This window comes from Bufo gargarizans, chromosome 4 (assembly GCF_014858855.1).
Source record: "Bufo gargarizans isolate SCDJY-AF-19 chromosome 4, ASM1485885v1, whole genome shotgun sequence".
NCBI lineage: Eukaryota > Metazoa > Chordata > Amphibia > Anura > Bufonidae > Bufo > Bufo gargarizans.
This window is the reverse complement of record NC_058083.1, coordinates 231,343,684-231,370,373: the sequence shown is the minus strand read 5'-3', so window position 1 is coordinate 231,370,373 and position 26,690 is coordinate 231,343,684. Positions and strand designations below refer to the sequence as shown.

General features: G+C 45.1%; 1 protein-coding gene across 1 annotated transcript in view; it reads right to left on the bottom strand.

The window, feature by feature from the left end:
• Positions 1–5,391, bottom strand: part of LOC122935721 (acetylserotonin O-methyltransferase-like) — a 226,444-nt gene extending 221,053 nt beyond the window's left edge. Inside the window, exon 1 of the mRNA XM_044291580.1 lies at positions 5,223–5,391. Within this exon, the coding sequence (XP_044147515.1) occupies positions 5,223–5,294 (72 nt within the window). The 5' untranslated portion in view covers positions 5,295–5,391. The remainder of the gene's footprint in view (positions 1–5,222) is intronic.
• Between the last annotated feature and the right edge of the window lie 21,299 nt (positions 5,392–26,690).

The following is a 26,690-nucleotide window of genomic DNA, read 5'->3' as shown; positions in this document are numbered from 1 at the left end:
CATGTGGGGTCTAGGACCTCATCGTCCCCTGCATCGTCTTCCACCCAGTCTTGATCCCTGACCTCCTGTTCAGTCTGCACACTGCAGAAAGACGCAGCAGTTGGCACCTGTGTTTCGTCATCATCAGAGACATGCTGAGAGGGTATTCCCATGTCCTCATCATCAGGAAACATAAGTGGTTGTGCGTCAGTGCATTCTATGTCTTCCACCGCTGGGGAAGGGCTGGGTGGATGCCCTTGGGAAACCCTGCCAGCGGAGTCTTCAAACAGCATAAGAGACTGCTGCATAACTTGAGGCTCAGACAGTTTCCCTGGTATGCACGGGGGTGATGTGACAGACTGATGGGCTTGGTTTTCAGGCGCCATCTGTGCGCTTTCTGCAGAAGACTGGGTGGGAGATAATGTGAACGTGCTGGATCCACTGTCGGCCACCCAATTGACTAATGCCTGTACCTGCTCAGGCCTTACCATCCTTAGAACGGCATTGGGCCCCACCAAATATCGCTGTAAATTATGGCGGCTACTAGGACCTGAGGTAGTTGGTACACTAGGACGTGTGGCTGTGGCAGAACGGCCACGTCCTCTCCCAGCACCAGAGGGTCCACTAACACCACCACGACCATGTCCGCGTCCGCGTCCCTTACTAGATGTTTTCCTCATTGTTACTGTTCACCACAATAAGAAAAATATTATTTGGCCCAATGTATTGAATTCAAATTCAGGCCTTTTTTTACAGACACCTAACACTATCTGGCTATCTATTTAGGTACCGTATTACACTAATACAGGCACAGCAGTAACGACAGATTTAGCTGAATATAAATTTGAGGCCTAGTATTTAGGCGCTGGGTGACAGGTATAGGTTTACTGACAGAATTAGACTTGGAAATGCACAGTAGCGTGTGTGTGAAGTTATTCAGAATGACCGTATGTGCACCTTGAATCTTATATACCCTTTTAGGGATAGATTTAAAGTAGCTCTGATACAGCAGAAACCACTAAATTAGGAAATTGCTAAATTGGGAATTGTATTTCAACCTAGAACAAAAACTGTGCTTTGACGGACACTAAATAACTTGACCAGCCACAGCAGTAACGACAGATTTAGCTGGATATAAATTTGAGGCCTATTATTTAGGCGCTGGGTGACAGGTATAGGTTTACTCACAGAATTAGACTTGGAAATGCACAGTAGCGTGTGTGTGAAGTTATTCAGAATGACCCTATGTGCACCTTGAATCTTATATACCCTTTTAGGGATAGATTTAAAGTAGCTCTGATACAGCAGAAACCACTAAATTAGGAAATTGCATTTCAACCTAGAACAAAAACTGTGCTTTGACGGACACTAAATAACTTGACCAGCCACAGCAGTAACGACAGATTTAGCTGGATATAAATTTGAGGCCTATTATTTAGGTGCTGGGTGACAGGTATAGGTTTACTGACAGAATTAGACTTGGAAATGCACAGTAGTGTGTGTGTGAAGTTATTCAGAATGACCCTATGTGCACCTTGAATCTTATATACCCTTTTAGGGATAGATTTAAAGTATCTCTGATACAGCAGAAACCACTAAATTAGGAAATTGCTAAGTTGGGAATTGTATTTCAACCCAGAACAAAAACTGTGCTTTGACGGACACTAAATAACTTGCCCAGCCACAGCAATAACCACAGATTTAGCTGACTATAAATTTGAGGCCTATTATTTAGGCGCTGGGTGACAGGTATACGTTTACTGACAGAATTAGACTGGGATATGGCCAAAAAATAACCACACTATTGATGGTTAAATGCACTTGGTGTGACAGCTTGACCAACCACACTATTGAGGGTTAAATGCACTTGGTGACAGCTTGCCCCTGATGTAGTATATGGCCAAAAAATAACCAGACTATTGATGGTTAAATGCAGTTGGTGTGACAGCTTGACCCTGATGTAGGATTTAGCCAAAAAACAACCACACCATTGAGGGTTAAATGCACTTGGTGACAGCTTGCCCCTGATGTAGTATATGGCCAAAAAATAACCAGACTATTGCTGGTTAAATGCACTTGGTGTGACAGCTTCACCCTGATGTAGGATTTAGCCAAAAAACAACCACACCATTGAGGGTTAAATGCACTTGGTGGCAGCTTGTGCTGGCGCACCACAAGACACAAAATGGCCGCCGATCACCCCAGAAAAAAGTGACTGAAAAACGCTCTGGGCAGCCTAAAAACAGTGAGCAATTCAATAGCAGCAGTTCAATCATCCACAGCTGCAGATCGATCTCTGAATGAAGTCTTTTGGAGGAGTTAATCACTGCCTAATCTCGCCCTAACGTCGCAGCTGCAACCTCTCCCTATACTGATCAGAGCAGAGTGACGGGCGGCGCTATGTGACTCCAGCTTAAATAGAAGCTGGGTCACATGCTGCACTGGCCAATCACAGCCATGCCAATAGTAGGCATGGCTGTGACGGCCTTTTGGGGAAAGTAGTATGATGCTTGTTGATTGGCTGCTTTGCAGCCTTTCAAAAAGCGCCAAGAAAGCGACGAACACCGAACCCGAACCCGGACTTTTACGAAAATGTCCGGGTTCGGGTCCGTGTCACGGACACCCCTAAATTCGGTACGAACCCGAACTATACAGTTCGGGTTCGCTCATCCCTAGTTATGTCTCTAGGAAGGCAGGCATTATTACTGTCTGGGATACAGTATCACTTTCTAAGGGCCATTATAACTTTTAAGAGGGTATGAGTACTTTGTATACAACGTATGGCATAACTTTGTGGGGGCATTGAGAATTACTATTACTCTGTGGGTTACAAAATATGGCACTTTTACTGTGTGGTGCACTTTAATTATCTGGTCCCTATATAAGGCACTGTGTATCTGGCACTATTATTGGGGGTTGTTATGAAGTTATTATGAAATACAGTATTTGGGAGCACAGTACTACACAGGTGCAGTAACAGGGGCAGATGGGGCAGCAACAGGCACAAAATTGGGGATATCAGCAGTATGAGGAGTTTGTGTAAGTTTGGGAAAAGTAAGGTGGGTGCTGGAAAAGTGAGGACCCCAAGATGTCTGTGGCAAACTCTGTAATCACAGGTTGTGACTGGAAGAAGTTGTGGTGACCGCAGTTTGCTAGAAAAAAATAAATAAATTGCCAAACAGAGAACACATGTGCAGTAATACTGGTCTTTGTGTGATGTGTGTTGTTCAGTAATAGTATAATGGTAATATTAGAAACTATTTAGTTGTAGTGGTCATGGTCTGGTGTTTCCTGGGTTGGGGCTCCATGTAAACCAATATTATTTTAATGATAAGTCTAACATGGGTCTTACTATAACACTATGTTCTATAAATACTATACTATTCATATAATGTAATAAGCAAAACATGCATGAATTAAGCTGTAATGCTTACTGTGATGAAAACCTTACTCTGCATGTAGTCAAGGCTGAATATGAAAACAAAACTGTCAAAGCTTAATTAGTGACTAGCATTTTTTTTATCATTCCAGGAGCCAAAACTTTTTTCTTCCACATTGCTTTATAAGGACATATTTTTGCAGTGCCTAATAGGCTACGGCACTTGGCAGATGCTGGTAAAAGAGGGAGCGCCTGTCTCTGAAAACATTTAAATGCAGTTGGTATTCATAATTGCATCTAAGGGGTTAAATGGTCAGGACTGGAGGTTTCTCAGATTCCAGCTGTTAGAGAAAGACCCAGTGCTGAAAAACAGTGACCAGACTAAAAAAAAGCTGTATTACTGCAAATAAGGAGTGCAGATGTATTTATTATTTTCCTACTGTTAAGATTCCCCCGCTGTCAGCAATAAATATTGCAATAAAATATACAGTTTGGACTTCTGTTCAGTGCATAAATAACGGAGGGGATCTGTGTGTATGCACAACAATCCTGACAATTTATTTCAGTATGGCTTTAAACACTGACAGTGGTGAAATAGAAAAATAACAAGTTGCAACCAGAATTTTTTATCTGCAGTGCTATTCATGTATTACAGCAGATACTAGTCTAAAATCATGTGGCCTGATTCTTAACAGTGGTTGCTGCATCTGCCAAGTGGAGTAGCCTATTAGACCCTGCCAGAGGTGAGGTCTAATAGGCTGAATATTAGTCTAAGGCTACTTTCACACTAGCGTCTTTTGCGGATCCGCCATGGATGTGCAAAAACGCTTCCGTTAAAATAATACAACATCATGCATCCATCATGGACTTATCCAGTTGTATTATGTCTTCAATAGCCACGACGGATCCGTCTTGAACACCATTCAAAGTCAATGGGGGACGGATCAGTTTTCTATTGTGCCAGATTGTGTCCCCATTGACTTACATTGTGTGCCAGGACTGATCCGTTTTGCTCCGCTTCGTCAGGCGGACAGCAAAATGCCGCAGGCAGCGTTTTGGTGTCCGCCGCCAGGGCGGAATGGCGATTGAACGGAGGCAAACTGATGCGAATCCTTTTCCATTCAGAATGCATTAGGCCAAAATTGATCAGTTTTGGACCGCTTGTGAGAGCCCTGAACGGATCTTATGAAAGGAAAGCCAAAACACTAGTGTGAAAGTAGCTTAAAATGACAGGTATAATACACTGAACTACAGTGTACTGCAGTGTATTATGTAAGCAATCAAATTATTGCATGTTCACATAATCTTTTGGGACAAAAAAGTAGTAACGTAGTAAATAACAATTCAATAAAGTTTATGTTTAAAAAAATCCCAACTAAGAAAATCCACACTTATTCCCCCCCCCCCCCCCAAAAAAAAAAATATATCATAATTGTTATTGCCACATTCAGAACAACCCAGATTTTGAAATGATCACATCATATAGCTCACAGTGAATGCCAATGAATGCCATAAAAAGACTTGACAAAGCAATGCTAAAATTGCTGCTTTTTGTTCATTCACCCTACAAAAAATGAAAAACAAGCAATCAAAAATGTTGTGCTCCTTAAAATGGTATCAATAAAAGCTAAAACTTGTTCCAAATTAAGTGAGCCCTCATTCAGCTCCGACAACTGTAAAATAAAAACATTATAGCTCTTGGAAAAAGTTGCAATCTGAATTTTTTATCTTAAGTGCTACTAAGCAGATAATAGTCCAAAACTGTAGTGACAGATTACCTTTAAAGTTTTCACAATCTTAAAAACTCTTCATGTTCCATGACATTGTAAAATTTACATCTGCAAAAATGCATTTATTTACTTACCTTTGAAACTAAAAATCCATGTTGATAGTCATTAAGTATATGTGGAAATTCAAGTTCTTTAGAGGAGCACATGTTGATGGGATGAGCGAAACTGTAGTTTAGTTGCCCCTGTAAAGTTAGAGATGTTTTCCTCTGGAGCTATGCAGTATACTATGCCCTTCCCAACAAAACAGCTTGCCTTTAAAAGAAAAAAGTTTTTTTTATCTGATTGGAGAAGTACAATGTGTATAGACATGTCTGTAATTGTCTGTGTTATGCCTACTTTGTGTGCCCAACTATTCCCTGTGGGTTTGGATGTCACATCATTTACCATGCCATCGGACATCCTGGTCGCCAGCATCCTCTGGAAATTGCAGACTGTTTGCTCTTACTTAGCCCTCTAGCATCTCTGTCCTTAAAGCTGAGTTCACATCAGCATTCAGCCTTTCCATTGTTCTGCTCCGTTAAAGGAGCAGGAGAACGGAAAGGACGGTTTTGGCACATAACTGAGCCGAAGGGAGCCTACTGACCCCATAGACTATAATGGGGTCCATTAGGTTTCTATTCAGAAGATGATTTTGGAGCAGAGACAAAAGTTGTCCGTGCAGGAATTTTCATGTAATCCGCGCGAAATATAGGCGTGGGTCATTATAGCTAAATTTTTCAAGCTGCTAGAAGTTTCCTGAGACTGGAGAAAATGGTTCGCACGGCAGAACATTACAATAGCTTTATATGTAGATAGAGCGCTCCAATATATTTGCAATTGCGAATTTGACACTAATAATGCAAATATTTTGTTGCAATATGTGCAACTTCACGTTTTAAAAGGTCTGACTACTTATTAGTGATTGGTGCATTAAGTATTGTTGTGAATTTGTGACTAAGGATGAGCGAACTCGAACTGTATAGTTCGGGTTCGTACCGAATTTTGGGGTGTCCGTGACACGGACCCGAACCCGGACATTTTCGTAAAAGTCCGGGTTCGGGTTCGGTGTTCGTCGCTTTCTTGGCGCTTTTTGACGCTTTCTTGGCGCTTTTTGAAAGGCTGCAAAGCAGCCAATCAACAAGCGTCATACTACTTGCCCCAAGAGGCCGTCACAGCCATGCCTACTATTGGCATGGCTGTGATTGGCCAGAGCACCATGTGACCCAGCCTCTATTTAAGCTGGAGTCACATAGCGCCGCCCGTCACTCTGCTCTGATTAGCGTAGGGAGAGGTTGCGGCTGCGACAGTAGGGCGAGATTAGGCAGATTAACTCCTCCAAAGGACTTGATTATTGATCGATCTGCAGCTGTGGGTCATTGAGCTGCTGATACTCAATTGCTCACTGTTTTTAGGCTGCCCAGACCGTTTGTCAGTCACTTTTTTCTGGGGTGATCGGCGGCCATTTTGTGTCTTGTGGTGCGCCAGCACAAGCTGCGACCAAGTGCATTTAACCCTCAATGGTGTGGTTGTTTTTTGGCTAAAGCCTACATCAGGGAGAAGCTGTCACACCAAGTGCATTTAACCAGCAATAGTCTGTTTATTTTTTGGCCATATACTACATCAGGGGCAAGCTGCGCCTGTCACCAAGTGCATTTAACCCTCAATGGTGTGGTTGTTTTTTGGCTAAAGCCTACATCAGGGTGAAGCTGTCACACCAAGTGCATTTAACCAGCAATAGTCTGTTTATTTTTTGGCCATATACTACATCAGGGGCAAGCTGCGCCTGTCACCAAGTGCATTTAACCCTCAATGGTGTGGTTGTTTTTTGGCTAAAGCCTACATCAGGGTGAAGCTGTCAAACCAAGTGCATTTAACCAGCAATAGTCTGTTTATTTTTTGGCCATATACTACATCAGGGGCAAGCTGCGCCCGTCACCAAGTGCATTTAACCCTCAGTAGTGTGGTTGGTCAAGCTGTCACACCAAGTGCATTTAACAAGCAATAGTCTGTTCATTTTTTGGCCATATACTACATCAGGGGCAAGCTGCGCCCGTCACCAAGTGCATTTAACCCTCAGTAGTGTGGTTGGTCAAGCTGTCACACCAAGTGCATTTAACCAGCAATAGTCTGTTCATTTTTTGGCCATATACTACATCAGGGGCAAGCTGCGCCTGTCACCAAGTGCATTTAACCCTCAGTAGTGTGGTTGGTCAAGCTGTCACACCAAGTGCATTTAACCAGCAATAGTGTGGTTATTTTTTGGCCATATCCCAGTCTAATTCTGTCAGTAAATCTATACCGGTCGACCAGCGCCTAAATACTAGGCCTAAAATTTATATCCCGCTAAATCTGTCGTTACCGCTGTACTGTTGTGGCTGGGCAAGTTATTTAGTGTCCGTCAAAGCACATTTTTTGTTCTGGGTTGAAATACAATTCCCAATTTAGCAATTTCATAATTTAGTGGTTTCTGCTATATCAGAGCTATTTGAAATCTATCCCTAAAAGGGTATATAATATTCAAGGTGCACATAGGGTCATTCAGAATAACTTCACACACACGCTACTGTGCATTTCCAAGTCTAATTCTGTCAGTAAATCCATAACGGTCACCCAGCGCCTAAATACTAGGCCTCAAATTTATATCCCGCTAAATCTGTCGTTACCGCTGTACTGTTCTGGCTGGGCAAGTCATTTAGTGTCCGTCAAAGCACATTTTTTGTTCTGGGTTGAAATACAATTCCCAATTTAGCAATTTCAGAATTTAGTGGTTTCTGCTATATCAGAGCTATTTGAAATCTATCCCTAAAAGGGTATATAATATTCAAGGTGCACATAGGGTCATTCAGAATAACTTCACACACACGCTACTGTGCATTTCCCAGTCTAATTCTGTCAGTAAATCCATAACGGTCACCCAGCGCCTAAATACTAGGCCTCAAATTTATATCCCGCTAAATCTGTCGTTACCGCTGTACTGTTCTGGCTGGGCAAGTTATTTAGTGTCCGTCAAAGCACATTTTTTGTTCTGGGTTGAAATACAATTCCCAATTTAGCAATTTCATAATTTAGTGGTTTCTGTTATATCAGAGCTATTTGAAATCTATCCCTAAAAGGGTATATAATATTCAAGGTGCACATAGGGTCATTCAGAATAACTTCACACACACACTACTGTGCATTTCCAAGTCTAATTCTGTCAGTAAATCCATACCGGTCACCCAGCGCCTAAATACTAGGCCTCAAATTTATATCCCGCTAAATCTGTCGTTACCGCTGTACTGTTCTGGCTGGGCAAGTTATTTAGTGTCCATCAAAGCACATTTTTTGTTCTGGGTTGAAATACAATTCCCAATTTAGCAATTTCATAATTTAGTGGTTTCTGTTATATCAGAGCTATTTGAAATCTATCCCTAAAAGGGTATATAATATTCAAGGTGCACATAGGGTCATTCAGAATAACTTCACACACACACTACTGTGCATTTCCAAGTCTAATTCTGTCAGTAAATCCATACCGGTCACCCAGCGCCTAAATACTAGGCCTCAAATTTATATCCCGCTAAATCTGTCGTTACCGCTGTACTGTTCTGGCTGGGCAAGTTATTTAGTGTCCGTCAAAGCACATTTTTTGTTCTGGGTTAAAATACAATTCCCAATTTAGCAATTTCATAATTTAGTGGTTTCTGCTGTATCAGAGCTATTTGGAATCTATCCCTAAAAGGGTATATAATATTCAAGGTGCACATAGGGTCATTCAGAATAACTTCACACAAACGCTACTGTGCATTTCCAAGTCTAATTCTGTCAGTAAATCCTTACCGGTCACCCAGCGCCTAAATACTAGGCCTCAAATTTATATCCCGCTAAATCTGTCGTTACCGCTGTACTGTTCTGGCTGGGCAAGTTATTTAGTGTCCGTCAAAGCACATTTATTGTTCTGGGTTGAAATACAATTCCCAATTGAGCAATTTCATAATTTAGTGGTTTCTGCTGTATCAGAGCTATTTGAAATCTATCCCTAAAAGGGTATATAATATTCAAGGTGCACATAGGGTTATTCAGAATAACTTCCCACACACGCTACTGTGCATTTCCAAGTCTAATTCTGTCAGTAAATCTATACCGGTCACCCAGCGCCTAAATACTAGGCCTCAAATTTATATTCAGCTGAATTTGAATACAATACATTGGGCCAAATAATATTTTTGTTGTTGTGGTGAACGATAACAATGAGGAAAACATCTAGTAAGGGACGCGGATGTGGACATGGTCGTGGTGGTGTTAGTGGACCCTCTGGTGCTGGGAGAGGACGTGGCCGTTCTGCCACATCCACACGTCCTAGTGTACCAACTACCTCAGGTCCCAGTAGCCGCCAGAATTTACAGCGATATATGGTGGGGCCCAATGCCGTTCTAAGGATGGTAAGGCCTGAGCAGGTACAGGCATTAGTCAATTGGGTGGCCGACAGTGGATCCAGCACGTTCACATTATCTCCCACCCAGTCTTCTGCAGAAAGCGCACAGATGGCGCCTGAACCCCATCAGTCTGTCACATCACCCCCATGCATACCAGGGAAACTGTCTCAGCCTCAAGTTATGCAGCAGTCTCTTATGCTGTTTGAAGACTCCGCTGGCAGGGTTTCCCAAGGGCATCCACCTAGCCCTTCCCCAGCGGTGAAAGACATAGAATGCACTGACGCACAACCACTTATGTTTCCTGATGATGAGGACATGGGAATACCACCTCAGCATGTCTCTGATGATGACGAAACACAGGTGCCAACTGCTGCGTCTTTCTGCAGTGTGCAGACTGAACAGGAGGTCAGGGATCAAGACTGGGTGGAAGACGATGCAGGGGACGATGAGGTACTAGACCCCACATGGAATGAAGGTCATGCCACTGACTTTCACAGTTCGGAGGAAGAGGCAGTGGTGAGACCGAGCCAACAGCGTAGCAAAAGAGGGAGCAGTGGGCAAAAGCAGAACACCCGCCACCAAGAGACTCCGCTTGCTACTGACCGCCGCCATCTGGGACCGAGCACCCCAAAGGCAGCTTCAAGGAGTTCCCTGGCATGGCACTTCTTCAAACAATGTGCTGACAACAAGACCCGAGTGGTTTGCACGCTGTGCCATCAGAGCCTGAAGCGAGGCATTAACGTTCTGAACCTGAGCACAACCTGCATGACCAGGCACCTGCATGCAAAGCATGGACTGCAGTGGAGTAAACACCTTAAAAACAAGGAAGTCACTCAGGCTCCCCCTACTACCTCTTCTGCTGCTGCCGCCTCGGCCTCTTCTGCTGCTGCCGCCTCGGCCTCTTCCTCCGCCTCTGGAGGAACGTTGGCACCTGCCGCCCAGCAAACAGGGGATGTACCACCAACACCACCACCACCTCCGTCACCAAGCATCTCAACCATGTCACACGGCAGCGTTCAGCTCTCCATCTCACAAACATTTGAGAGAAAGCGTAAATTCCCACCTAGCCACCCTCGATCCCTGGCTCTGAATGCCAGCATTTCTAAACTACTGGCCTATGAAATGCTGTCATTTAGGCTGGTGGACACAGACAGCTTCAAACAGCTCATGTCGCTTGCTGTCCCACAGTATGTTGTTCCCAGCCGGCACTACTTCTCCAAGAGAGCCGTGCCTTCCCTGCACAACCAAGTATCCGATAAAATCAAGTGTGCACTGCGCAACGCCATCTGTGGCAAGGTCCACCTAACCACAGATACGTGGACCAGTAAGCACGGCCAGGGACGCTATATCTCCCTAACTGCACACTGGGTAAATGTAGTGGCAGCTGGGCCCCAGGCGGAGAGCTGTTTGGCGCACGTCCTTCCGTCGCCAAGGATCACAGGGCAACATTCTTTGCCTCCTGTTGCCACCTCCTCCTACTCGGCTTCCTCCTCCTCTTCTTCCACCTGCTCATCCAGTCAGCCACACACCTTCACCACCAACTTCAGCACAGCCCGGGGTAAACGTCAGCAGGCCATTCTGAAACTCATATGTTTGGGGGACAGGCCCCACACCGCACAGGAGTTGTGGCAGGGTATAGAACAACAGACCGACGAGTGGTTGCTGCCGGTGAGCCTCAAGCCCGGCCTGGTGGTGTGTGATAATAGGCGAAATCTCATTGCAGCTCTGGGACTAGCCGGTTTGACACACATCCCTTGCTTGGCGCATGTGCTGAATTTGGTGGTGCAGAAGTTCATTCACAACTACCCCGACATGTCAGAGCTGCTGCATAAAGTGCGGGCCGTCTGTTTGCGCTTCCGGCGTTCAAATCCTGCTGCTGCTCGCCTGTCTGCGCTACAGCGTAACTTCGGCCTTCCCGCTCACCGCCTCATATGCGACGTGCCCACCAGGTGGAACTCCACCTTGCACATGCTGGACAGTCTGTGCGAGCAGCAGCAGGCCATAGTGGAGTTTCAGCTGCAGCACGCACGGGTCAGTCGCACTACAGAACAGCACCACTTCACCACCAATAAGTGGGCCTCCATGCGAGACCTGTGTGCCCTGTTGCGCTGTTTCGAGTACTCCACCAACATGGCCAGTGGCGATGACGCCGTTATCAGCGTTACAATACCACTTCTATGTCTCCTTGAGAAAACACTTAGGGCGATGATGGAAGAGGAGGTGGCCCAGGAGGAGGAGGAGGAGGAAGAGGGGTCATTTTTAGCACTTTCAGGCCAGTCTCTTCGAAGTGACTCAGAGGGAGGTTTTTGGCAACAGCAGAGGCCAGGTACAAATGTGGCCAGCCAGGGCCCACTACTGGAGGACGAGGAGGACGAGGATGAGGAGGAGGTGGAGGAGGATGAGGATGAAGCATGGTCACAGCGGGGTGGCACCCAACGCAGCTCGGGTCCATCACTGGTGCGTGGCTGGGGGAAAGGCAGGACGATGACGATACACCTCCCACAGAGGACAGCTTGTCCTTTCCCCTGGGCAGCCTGGCACACATGAGCGACTACATGCTGCAGTGCCTGCGCAACGACAGCAGAGTTGCCCACATTTTAACGTGTGCGGACTACTGGGTTGCCACCCTGCTGGATCCACGCTACAAAGACAATGTGCCAACCTTACTTCCTGCACTGGAGCGTGATAGGAAGATGCGCGATTACAAGCGCACGTTGGTAGACGCGCTACTGAGAGAATTCCCAAATGTCACAGGGGAACAAGTGGAAGCCCAAGGCCAAGGCAGAGGAGGAGCAAGAGGTCGCCAAGGCAGCTGTGTCACGGCCAGCTCCTCTGAGGGCAGGGTTAGCATGGCAGAGATGTGGAAAAGTTTTGTCAACACGCCACAGCTAACTGCATCACCACCTGATACGCAACGTGTTAGCAGGAGGCAACATTTCACTAACATGGTGGAACAGTACGTGTGCACACCCCTCCACGAACTGACTGATGGTTCGGCCCCATTCAACTTCTGGGTCTCTAAATTGTCCACGTGGCCAGAGCTAGCCTTTTATGCCTTGGAGGTGCTGGCCTGCCCGGCGGCCAGTGTTTTGTCTGAACGTGTATTCAGCACGGCAGGGGGTGTCATTACAGACAAACGCAGCCACCTGTCTACAGCCAATGTGGACAAGCTGACGTTCATAAAAATGAACCAGGCATGGATCCCACAGGACCTGTCCATCCCTTGTCCAGATTAGACATTAACTACCTCCCCTTAACCATATATTATTGTACTCCAGGGCACTTCCTCATTCAATCCTATTTTTATTTTCATTTTACCATTATATTGCGAGGCTACCCAAATTTGAATGAACCTCTCCTCTGTCTGGGTGCCGGGGCCTAAATATATGCCAATGGACTGTTCCAATGTTGGGTGACGTGAAGCCTGATTCTCTGCTATGACATGCAGACTAATTCTCTGCTGACATGAAGCCAGATTCTCTGTTACGGGACCTCTCTCCTCTGCCTGGGTGCTGGGCCTAAATATATGCCAATGGACTGTTGCACTGGTGGCTGACGTGAAGCCTGATTGTCTGTTACGGGACCTCTCTCCTCTGCCTGGGTGCTGGGCCTAAATATCTGACAATGGACTGTTGCATTGGTGGCTGACGTGAAGCCTGATTCTCTGCTATGATATGAAGACTGATTCTCTGCTGACATGAAGCCAGATTGTCTGTTACGGGACCTCTCTCCTCTGCCTGGGTGCTGGGCCTAAATTTATGAAATTGGACTCTTACAGTGGTGGGTGACGTGAAGCTTGATTCTCTGCTATGATATGAAGACTGATTCTCTGCTGACATGAAGCCAGATTGTCTGTTACGGGACCTCTCTCCTCTGCCTGGGTGCTTGGCCTAAATTTATGAAAATGGACTGTTGCAGTGGTGGCTGACGTGAAGCCTGATTCTCTGCTATGACATGCAGACTGATTCTCTGCTGACATGAAGCCAGATTCTCTGTTACGGGACCTCTCTCCTCTGCCTGGGTGCTGGGCCTAAATATATGCCAATGGACTGTTGCACTGGTGGCTGACGTGAAGCCTGATTGTCTGTTACGGGACCTCTCTCCTCTGCCTGGGTGCTGGGCCTAAATATCTGACAATGGACTGTTGCATTGGTGGCTGACGTGAAGCCTGATTCTCTGCTATGTATGAAGACTGATTCTCTGCTGACATGAAGCCAGATTGTCTGTTACGGGACCTCTCTCCTCTGCCTGGGTGCTTGGCCTAAATTTATGAAAATGGACTGTTGCAGTGGTGGCTGACGTGAAGCCTGATTCTCTGCTATGACATGCAGACTGATTCTCTGCTGACATGAAGCCAGATTCTCTGTTACGGGACCTCTCTCCTCTGCCTGGGTGCTGGGCCTAAATATATGCCAATGGACTGTTGCACTGGTGGCTGACGTGAAGCCTGATTGTCTGTTACGGGACCTCTCTCCTCTGCCTGGGTGCTGGGCCTAAATATCTGACAATGGACTGTTGCATTGGTGGCTGACGTGAAGCCTGATTCTCTGCTATGATATGAAGACTGATTCTCTGCTGACATGAAGCCAGATTGTCTGTTTCGGGACCTCTCTCCTCTGCCTGGGTGCTTGGCCTAAATTTATGACAATGGACTGTTGCAGTGGTGGCTGACGTGAAGCCTGATTCTCTGCTATGACATGCAGACTGATTCTCTGCTGACATGAAGACAGATTCTCTGTTACGGGACCTCTCTCCTCTGCCTGGGTGCCGGGGCCTAAATATCTGAGAATGGACTGTTCCAGTGGTGGGTGACGTGAAGCCAGATTCTCTGCTATGGGACCTCTCTCCAATTGATTTTGGTTAATTTTTATTTATTTAATTTTAATTCATTTCCCTATCCACATTTGTTTGCAGGGGATTTACCTACATGTTGCTGCCTTTTGCAGCCCTCTAGCCCTTTCCTGGTCTGTTTTACAGCCTTTTTAGTACCGAAAAGTTCGGGTCCCCATTGACTTCAATGGGGTTCGGATCGGGTTCGGATCCCGAACCCGAACATTTCCGGGAAGTTCGGCCGAACTTCTCGAACCCGAACATCCAGGTGTTCGCTCAACTCTATTTGTGACATCACAGCACTATGTATGCATGTATAGTGATGGACGAACATCTGCCAGGACGAATGTTCGCTTACCGCAAGTTTGCGGCGGGACCCATTCATTTTAATAGCAGGCGAACCTGAAAAACCTTCAGCTCATATTTGCAGCCAAGAAATAATTACTAGAAGTGCACAAATAGTCCCACAACATGGACAGTGACATACCACATGTATTTTTCAAATTTGCGATCTCCATTCATCAATTTTTTTCAATGCAAATATCGGCAATATAATTTTCGCGTACGCGCATGCGCAAATGCACTATACAGTACCCAAATGCACTATAAAGAAAGCATATTGGTATATAACACCCCGCTTCAATCAGTTTTTGGGAGGGATGACTGGTATATCACATCAGTAGAAATTATTTGTTCCAATAACGCTTGTCCCCCTATATACCTGCAGTATCGCAGCAGAACCTCACACAACTGCCGCACAATACAAATGCACTATAATATACTTTCTAACATAGAAATATATTATTACATTGTAAAAGGAAGGCAATCCATTAGAATATACATAAAGATAAAACTAACCTTTAATAATGTTACTACGAGGGTCCATTCATACGTCTGTAAGTGTTTTGCGGATCCACAAAACACGGACACCGGCAATGTGCATTCCGCAATTTGTGGACCGCACATCGCCTGTACTAGAATAGAAAATGACTAATCTTGTCTGCAATTGCAGACAAGAATTAGACATGTTCTATTTTTTTGCGGAAACGGAAGCACAGATGAGGAAGTGCGGATCCGCAAATGCGGATATGGACAGCACATCCCGGATGTGGACCCATTTTGCGGACATGTGAATGGAATAGATATCCCTCAAAATGAAAATAAATTAAATTATTAAAGTTAAGCAAAAAGCATAGATATGGTAGGCAATAACAAGTGCTCAGCGACAGTAAATCAGGTGCTCGGTGGCACCAAATGAGAAACCATATGTCCTACCACAATCCGGGGGGTACCAGTGCACATCCATGAATTCCGGAGGGAAAGCAAAAAACATCTATTCCTGGGCTAGATGATGATGTGGTATTGAAGGACAGGGTGGGCAAAGAACTGTCCCTGATATTGCCCTACAGGGGGTGCTATTCTGGCCCTGATAGCCTATCCACAGACCACCTGCCCTGATAAGAGCGACCCCGTCCGGAACCTTACCCTATATAAAAATGGCCCTAGTAAGCCTCTATCCCGTAGGCCCCTGACTTCCAGGTGATCACTATATAGAGCTATGTGTTTTTGACTCATTATAAAAGTATATTATAAGTATATCGCACCCCTCTGTGTATCACACCTATCGATAGCACACCTATACCAGTCCTTAAAAAGACTTTTGTGGCCCTATTAGCTAGCCTTTGGTGTCCCTAACAGCCTGTCCCTGCTCCACACAGCAACCTCTTCCTACACTGGCAAAACACTGAATGTAAAATGGCGGCCAGATCAGGTTTATTTATAAGGTAGGGGGTATGTCCATGTGCTAAAATGTCTCAATTGGCTGTCCTGTACCACCTGATGGATGTGTCATGGGTCAAAGTTCTTCACAATGTAAAATAATATGGCGGGCACGAATATCTCCATATGTTCGGCGAATCACGAACACTCAAAGTTCACTGCGAAACGACCGCAGGGCGAGCTGCAAGGCCATCTCTATGTATGTATGAATGTAGCATACATACATACATACAGCACTATGTACGGTACATAGCATATATGTGAGGACAGCAGAACCTATATCACTATCTAACCTACACTGACTGACTATCTCCCACTAACTATCTGCTTTTTTATATATATATATATATATATATATATATATACAGTACAGACCAAAAGTTTGGACACACCTTCTCATTCAAAGAGTTTTCTTTATTTTCATGACTATGAAAATTGTAGATTCACATTGAAGGCATCAAAACTATGAATTAACACATGTGGAATTATATACATAACAAAAAAGTGTGAAACAACTGAAAATATGTCATATTCTAGGTTCTTCAAAGTAGCCACCTTTTGCTTTGATTGCTGCTTTGCACACTCTTGGCATTCTCTTGATGAGCTTCAAGGGGTAGTCACCTGAAATGGTTTTCACTTCACAGGTGTGCCCTGTCAGGTTTAATAAGTGGGATTTCTTGCCTTATAAATGGGGTTGGGACCATCAGTTACATTGTGGAGAAGTCAGGTGGATACACAGCTGATAGTCCTACTGAATAGACTGTTAGAATTTGTATTTTGGCAAGAAAAAAGCAGCTAAGTAAAGAAAAATGAGTGGCCATCATTACTTTAAAAAATGAAGGTCAGTCAGTCCGAAAAATTGGGAAAACTTTGAAAGTGTCTCCAAGTGCAGTCACAAAAACCATCAAGCGCTACAAAGAAACTGGCTCACGTGCGGACCGCACCAGGAAAGGAAGACTAAGAGTCACCTCTGCGGAGGATAAGTTCATCCGAGTCACCAGCCTCCGAGGTTCTTATATACTAAAGGGGTAGGCAACTGTCCTATTGGTTGCCAGGGACGTTGCTAAGCTCATACAAAGATATTGCAGCCTTCTCATTTACCCACAAGCAAGAAGGGAGGTTACAAAAATCTAGAATATTCAAAATTACAATGATATATCACTGTATTCTAAATATTTGCAAATTCTCGAAGTGTGGATATTTGCGATTAATATTTCGATTTGAATATTCGCGCCCAACACTAATACTGAGCTCCTGATGCTTACAACTGAGTTCCTGACCGTAGTGGGTCAGTTGCCAACTACACAGAGACTATCGAGAGTTAGAGATCTGGTTTAAATACCAGGGTAGCGGCAAAATAACTGAATATAACTGAGCTGACCTGTAATAATGGGGCATTGGTCACGGCTTTCTGGGAGGTGCTCCCTGGCCGAATTAAAGATGAGTTGGCAAGTCAGGATCTTCCTACCATTCTGTGTGGCCTGATAACCTTGGCCACCTGGATTAACTTGTGTTTTCATGAATGTGCCCAGGAGGGTTGTCAAGAGAGAGGATTTATTTTAACTGTCACCAAACTTTCAAAAACCCATTTCTCCTCCTCTTAACCAACTACTGGACCTAAACCTATATAGGTAGTCTGAGTAAGGCTGACAGGTGAAGAGCACAAACACAGATGTAGAATGCTAAAGGACTGTATGTACTGTGGTGGCAAAATCCACTTCAACTGCAATTGTCCTCAAAAGCCAGGAAACTCCAGAGCCTTGGTTGGTCGGATAGGTATTCATGGGTGAAGATCAGTCCTCTTCAAGATTTTATTTTCCTGTTACAATGTCCTGTGCTAGTACTAGGTTTAGTGTTGGATCTCCTTGATTCTGGTTTGGCGGGTAACTTCCTACATCAAATCATGGTGGATCATTACCCAATGTCAGTTTAACACCATGAGAGATCCTTGGTGGTAACATCCATCGACAGAAGAGCTCTACCAAGTTCATACAGTGTGTCAGTGTGCCATTAGATCTACAAATAGGCATTCCTCATTCAGAAAATATATCTCTATCGGTGATTCCAAAGTCATCTAGTCCTTTTACTTTTGTCCTTTACAATTGGGGCTGCCATGGCTCTGTATGCATAATGCAGTCTGGTAAAATTCTTGGAAGGGGCACAGAGTGTCATATCAAGCGTCTAATATCAGTTCTGCCTGCTCAACCTCCATCGGTACCACAGCATCTATAACGTCTACCTGCAACATATCATCAGCATATGATCTTTCGTATTTATGGAGTAGACAGCGCATCATTGATTATAAGGATGCTTCTTAAATTTAATTCATTTTAACACCAGTGGTATCAATTTTACATCAGTGCAACGTTTCAGGCCCTTTTATTTGGTGCCCTTTCTCAAGATGATGGCTATAAAGAAAAATACATCACTAAAGAAAAATGAAAATAAAAAGACAATACTTTTTTTTTTTTTTTACACAGGAGACTCAAATGGCACAAACACTTTGCCTTGATCAACAGACGAGAGAGTAGAGAATTAGGCATTACATCCGATATTTTACAAGATGTTAAATTGTTGTTCAATTTGAGTGACTGTACAATGCAGGAGGGTAAAGGGCCCTTCACTACTTTGAAAAATAGAAGTACAAGAATACCACCAGTTGGGGGACCCCTCCTGCATTGATGTCTTCTTAAACCAAGTGTCGCGAGATTTGGAGAAAATGACTCAGATTTGGAGAAACCCAGATTCAACTGCTCCAAAGATGACTCAGATTTGGAGAAACCCAGATTCAACTGCTCCAAAGATGAATACAGGGCGATAGAAAATCTGGCACGTGACAAGGCCATCACAATTAAATCCTCCGATAAAGGGGGGAATGTGGTGGTTCTGGACACATCAGACTACAAAAATCTATGCCTTGATTTATTAAAGGATAAAGACACGTACGAAAGACTCAAAAGTGATCCCACTATTGGTTATCAAACAACACTGAAAAACATCCTTAGTGAGGCCAAATCTGTGGGCCTAATTTCAGGAGATGAATTTGATTTCCTGTTTAAAAAATATCCCACGACCCCGACTTTCTATAGCCTTCCAAAGGTTCACAAAGGAACAACACCACTTAAGGGGAGACCTATAGTAGCCGGGGTGAACAGCCTGGGACTAAATGTGGGTATCTACCTTGACTATATCTTGGCCCCTTTTGTGAGGACTTTACCGTCTTACTTTAGAGACACTAGTGACCTTTTGGGATGTTTGGATGGAGTCTGCATAGATGGTGACACCTGGTTAGCCTCCATTGACGTAGAGGCGCTATACTCCTCAATCCCACATCATTTGGGGTTGAGAGCAGTAGAGACTTTCTTAATGACCAGGGGCCGACAACATTACGCTCATAATGACGTGGTCATGAAACTTTTGGAATTCACGCTGACATCCAATTATTTTCTTTTTGATGGGGTCTTCTACCACCAGCTCAGGGGCACAGCGATGGGTAGCCCTTGAGCCCCATCGTACGCTAACTTGTTCCTGGGCTGGTGGGAGGAGACAATTGTTTTCGGTGATTCGCTGACCCATGTCGTCACGCATGTGGGGACATGGGTCAGGTTCATCGATGATATCTTTCTCTTGTGGAATGGAGAGGCTGGCCAGCTACAACATTTTGTTGACAGTCTCAACATCAATGATGTGGGACTACGGTTCACGTCTGAGGTTCAAAAGGACTCCCTACCTTTCTTGGACGTTGTCATCATGAGAGGGAGACAAGTGGAGATTCAAACAAAAACTTACAGAAAACCCACTTCCACCAATGCCCTCCTCAATTGGAACAGTCATCATCCCCTTCCGCTTAAAAGGGGTATCCCCACGGGACAGTACTTGCGAATGAGGAGGAACTGTTCCAGTATGAGAGAATTCAAACTACAGGTGGATGACTTACGGATAAGGTTTAGGGAAAAGGGTTACCCTGAATCGACTCTTAGGGCAGCATATCAGAAAGCCTGCTCTAGGAGTCGATCTGAACTGTTGCACCCGAATAAGATAGATAAAGGGGAAAAACAAATTAGTTTGATCGGCACCTTTGATGGGGCTGCCAAAGAGGTACGCGAGGTAATCTCCAAACATTGGAACATCCTATTGCTCGATCCAGATGTCAAGGATGTAGTTGCACCCTCTGTCAATATCACGTACCGTAGGGGCCGATCTTTACGTGACCGTCTTATACGCAGCCACTTCAGCGAGACCAACGACCGGACAGATGGCTGGTTAAAACCGCCGGTGGGTTGCTTTCGCTGCAGTGGCTGCGTGGCATGCCCATTTATCAAAAAGGGTTGCACTTTCCAAAGCAATAGGACCGGCAAGACCTACAGTATCAAGGATTTCTTGAATTGTAGATCCAAGGGTGTCATTTATAAGGCCACTTGTCATTGCGGATTGGAGTATGTGGGTAAAACCACAAGGGAATTTCGTAAGAGGGTGGGGGAACATCTTGGAGACATCAGGAACAAAAGGGACACCCCCCTAGCCAAACATATTGAAATCAGCCATAATGGAAATTTTAAAGGCATCACCTTCATGGGTATTGAATCAATCCCTCCCTTGAAGAGAGGGGGCAATTGGGACAGGAGGATATTACAGCGGGCGACGTGGTGGATATTTGAGCTTAAAACTTCTTATCCCACGGGCCTCAATGAGCAGCTTTCATTTAGCTCTTTCATTGAGGAGTCAAGATCTACGCACTAGTCTCATTCATTCCTACTCCTCCATTAATATACTGACTCATCCTGACCCGTATTGATCCATTATGTCTATTGGTTCTAATGGTGATCCACTTAGCTATGAGTTTTATGTTATTGGTATCCTCCGCTATATATTCCCATAGACTAATCTGCAATTGTCTTTAGGAGATCCATCCATCTTGACTACATTATCGAGTCTGTTTTATGTACATACATAGACATTAACTGGGTAGTCCACACTGTATGTTTACATATAATTGTTCCATCCATTTTTTGGATATCACCTCTATACTACTGTTATATGGCCATTCAATCTATAGCCCTTGAAGCCTGCCATTTAAATATCCTAGGTAGCGCCTCCTGCGATGTAAGGAGCGACGCACCTTCATCTGGCTAGTTTAGCCAGGAATATGGGTTTCTGGTGGGGAATAGGATTTGCTCACCTCCGTATCGCCACCAGCGTACCCGGAGATCCGCCCCCTCATGCTGCGAGACCAATCACCTCCTAGAGTGATTCGGCCGCATTAGCATGGACGGCCTAGGGCCGCCCTCGATCACGTGACGGTAGTTAGTGAAGTGACCCCATACGTCACACGTCATGTGACCGATCACATGGTACGGGGGGAGGAGCCTAAGTGACGCGCGTGGTTTAAAAAGGACGCCAGCGCGAATGATCCGCTCCCACTGCCATACGCAGGATAGGTGCGGACCCTGGACCTGAGCAGACTTTTGGGCAAGCTAAGTACATCCTCATACATTGATCGGATTGTGTTTATAACTGCCTCAGCTTTCTATTGTATGCTGTGATAGGCACACACTGCCTGTCATTGTCTGCCTGTGGTCCTGGTGATACTCAGGTCCCCTGATGATCTGGCGAATGCCAGTGAAACGCGTAGGGACACAGTTTATTATTTTTCTTTTGCATCTGACTTCTCTAGTAGTGACTGGTCCTTTTATTTCCGACGAAGCTGGGCAGTCAAAAGATAGGTCTGAGGGCCATCTAGGGTCAGACAGATGGAGTTTCATCTATTGACAGAACACAGGGATATGTTTAGGGGTTGAGACCCAGCATCTGTCTCCCTCTCCTTTTTGCTATCCCTGTCTTCTTCCTAACTCACTCCTCTGAGTGGGCCAGTCTACACACCTCCTGGCTCCATATATTATATCAACTCCTACCAGTTCACTGTGGTTGGCAGGGATTTTTTACCTCCTAGTGAGGTTTGTGATATTTTTTGTTGAGCCTATCATTTTAATTGATATTATTAAAGATATATTTTAAGACATTCCAATATTCAATTTATGCGATTATATACTTTGGGCGTCATTGTATTTAAGTGTGACCAGCTTTTTACCTAGGTTGTGTTCATATACATACCTTATCAAATGACCCTGTGGCTTTGGCTATGTTGGCGAAACCACCCAAGAAATCAAAGATAGAATCAGCCAACATAAATCCAACATTCGCACAGAAAAGATTGAAGCACCACTGGTAGAACATTTCTGAGATCACAAACATACCCCAAGCCAAATAAGATGTTAAGTAATTGACTGGGTCCCCCCACCATTAAGAGGGGGAAACAGGGAAGAGATTCTACTTGGCCGTGAAATGCAATGGGTTCGTCACCTGGGAACTATCCATTCAGAGGGCCTTATAAAGAGTATAAATATATGTAAATAATGATGTTTGGCACGTTGACCTAACTCTATTGTATGTCTAACTCAAATCTATTATGTTCCCCCACAGGACCTTGCTCATGTCTAGTATCGGGTGGGGACACCGAGAAGCACGAATTGGGTCCTTCAGAAACATTTTGCGGTAGTGCATTGCAAAGAATCCCTCCTTCACAGGATGCCATGACTTCCTCTTATTCCATTGTCCTGTCATATGGTATTGGCCTTGGGGGGGGGGGGGGGCGGAGCTAGCGCCAGACCGAGATGGCAGCTTAGTCAGGAGCTCTCCGCTACAGATCCTACAAAGCACCAGCATACATTAGCCAACAGCCCGGGAACCCAAGATGGCGCCGACTCCCTCTCTTAAGGTCAGTGAGCGTGCTGCAGATCTCTCTGAAGGGGAATCGGTCGCCAAGGACTCTCACAACAGAACGGCACTCCCAATCACACGCAGATTCCTGAAGCAGGCGCTTAGCAAAGCGATGGAGCCTGTTCTGACCGAATTAACGGCTATGCGACAGGACATGCTGCATGTCGGGGACAGAGTGGTCTCCTTAGAGTCCCACCAGGCCGCGATTCTGGCCCACCAAACAGCCACAGCATCCTCCCTGCAAAAATGCCATACTCACCTGAACGACCTCCACAGCGCTATGGAGGATCAGGAAAATCGTGGACGGAGGAATAACCTCCGATTCAGGGGGATACCCGAGTCAATCCTTGCCGCTGAAATACCAGCTACTGTCATGGAGATATGTAAGTCCCTGCTAGGCCCGGAACATCAGATGGACATTACTATCGAACGCGCTCATAGAGCGCTGAGGCCTAAACCGAAACCATCCGAACCCCCCAGGGATGTCATATGCTGCTTTCTAAATTTTCAAGTCAAAACTGCAGTGTTGGAGGCAGCCAGAAATCAGGAAACTATATCGTGCGAGGGATCGCCTGTTACGATTTTCCAGGACCTAGCTCCCTCAACTTTAAGAAAACGACGATCCTTGAAGCCCCTGACCGATTGGCTTCGGTCCAACAAGATCTTGTACCGGTGGAATTTTCCATTTGGACTTACCTTCACACATGAGGGTCGCCGTCTCACGATCTCAGCGTTCACCGATTTAGCTGGAGTTTTTGACCATCTTCAGATCCCACGCATGGACATTGAGAACTGGGAACTATATCAAGACATCCTGGAGTTACCGGAGCTTCCCGTGATCACCCCCTTTGAACATCCTCGCACTCCAAAATCGCAGAAGTCCAAACGAAGAAATATACAGTTTACCCCATAAGGACCCTACACCGTGACATCTTGACTCCTCATTATATGTTATTCACGTGTCTGGTCTGAGCTCTCTCTTATCTACTCTCTTTATACAAGACTCCTCTGTTCTCCTATTCCTAGCCCTATCCTGCTTACTTCCTTCCATCTCCCACTACCCTATCTCTCCTACTCAATTATAATATGCGTGTCTAACAAGAGGCCATCCTTGGCATTTCTCATGTGCATGTCTGGGAACCTCACTTGTGAGGCTTCATACGGTGCATTGGGGATCACAAATGGGTTATTCAACCTTTTTCCCCCCTACGACCTCTATTCCATTCTGTGATGACCCACCTTTTAAGATCTATCTCACAGATAGTTTTTCTTTCCTGTTTTTTATTCTGTTAATTGCTGTTTTGTTTACTCTGTTATGAAGGTACATGTATTCTGTGTCCTAAGGTCCAATCAGATGCAAGAGCTCCCTCTGGATCCCGCCCTACTCACCCAATTTTCACCTGGCATTTTCAACAAAGTCGCGCTCTCCTGGAGGAGGAAAGACATTCAGCGAGGTAATACACAACACACTAAACACAATAGCTGACCTATCTTTTGCGTCCTACAATGTCAAAGGCTTTAATTCTCCCTCAAAACGGAGTCAGGTTTTCTCATTGTTACACAAACTGGGAGCCACTGTCCTTCTCCTCCAGGAGACGCATTTCAAATTTAATCACTACCCCAATATCTCGTATGGCCACTATTCACAGTGGTTCCACTGTGGCGGCAACTCCTCTGCCTCAGGGGGGGTGAGTATTGGGTTTCAGAGGAGAGTCCCTTTTCAATACAATTCTCATCTGCAGGATCCTGAAGGTCGCTACCTATTGGTTAAGGGCAACATTGGCCCTCAGACCTATACATTCATTAACCTTTATGCACCAAACACTGGCCACCACAGTTGGTTTTCTAAGGTTTTTCCCGTCATTAATTCCTTTGCAGAAGGCTTGACCATAGCAGGAGGGGACCTTAACGCTACCTTAAACCCTCAACTAGATTCCTCAACTTCAAAATCGGCCCTAGCCCTTAAAACTTTACGGTGCATCAGAGAGGGGTTTTGGAACCTTCACCTCATAGATGTCTGGCGTACGCTACATCCCACTACAGCAGACTATACTTTTTACTCAAACGTCCACGGCTCATACCAACGCCTGGACTACCTATTTGTATCTAAAGAACACCTTCAACACTGTCGTAACCCTCAAATAGGGTCTATACACCTCTCCGACCATGCCCCTATCTCCCTATCACTCTCTGCCCCGGGCCCCAAACAATACAAATTTAAATGGCGCCTAAACTAATCTCTATTGGGGAACCAGTACACTAGAGACAAGATTGCTGAACTCCTTGAGGAATACTTCGCCTTAAATAAAAACCCTGATATTTCAGCCCTATCCCTATGGGATGCCCACAAACCTTTTGTTAGGGGACATTTCATAAGTATGGGAGCTCACCAAAAAAGAGAGAGAACTGAAAAGTTAGACTTTCTATGCCAGAAAATACAATCCTTGGAATCCTTACACAAACGTTCATTCTCCGCTCTACAACTCCAGGAGTTGTCTGGTTACAGAGCTGAATTGAAATCCATGTTACAGCAATCCACAACTAAGCTTTTCTTAAATTCGCAACACAAGTGTTTTGCTCACGGAGATAAAACATCCAAATTCATGATGAGTGGGATAAGAAATAGAAGAGCAACAAACTACATCCACCAAATATCATCCCCTCAAGGCTCTCCCTTATATTCCTCTAAAGAAATAGGTGCTCAATTTAGAGAGTTTTATGAAGCTCTATATAATCTGCCCCAAACAGTTTCCCCTGAGGCCCATACATCTATCCTCTCCTCCTTCCTAGACTCACTCTCAATTCCGACCATCCCTGAAGACCAGAAACAGAAGCTGGCCTCCCCGTTCACTCTTGAGGAACTCAAAACTGCCTTAAAACAGACACCTTCTGGCAAAAGCCCAGGCCCTGACGGCCTACCGGTACAATACTATAGAACATACCAACAATGCTTACTCCCCCAACTACTTGAGGTTTGTAATTTAACCCTACAAGGGGAAAAATTATCCAGGGATATGACACAAGCCCATATTACCTTGATCCCTAAAGAGGGAAAAGACCCTAAACAATGTGCCAACTACAGAACCATTTCCCTCCTCAATATTGATCTTAAGCTGCTTGCAAAATTTTGGCTAATCGTCTGTCGGCTTTCTTTCCTTCAATAGTGCACGGGGATCAGTTAGGCTTTATCAAAGGTAGAGACAATACAGCCAGAGTATTGAACATAGTGCAATTTTCTGCTAACCGCTCCAGACCTCTCCTCCTGCTGAGCACGGACGCAGAAAAAGCGTTCGATAGAATTAATTGGCTTTTTCTGAGACATGTCCTTTACCGATTTGGCCTGCCTGTGTCACGGAAGGTGTACAGGAAACTAGAAAACACAAAATGAAGTTCCGACTGACTGGATCCAAAACTAAAGAACAAAAGAGAGAGCCCTGCATCAGACCTGGCTCTCTCCCTGACTGCTCAGCCTATGCGAAAATCCCAATGGTAGATGATCGCATATCCTCGTACCTCGACTGTATAACACCTGAACACCCTATAATAGTGAGGGGACACGACCACCGGCTCCCTACACCTGATACGGAGGGAGTCAGGGTCACCTGGGATCCAGCAAACAGAAAAACACAAATGAATGAACAAAACTTATCTGTAGAAGACTCAGAAGTAGGATCAGCATGCACACACTCCAGGAAGGAATATAAACCGCAAAGTGAAGCAGTCTGGGAAGAGATTTAAAGGGATGCAATTAGTGCAACTACA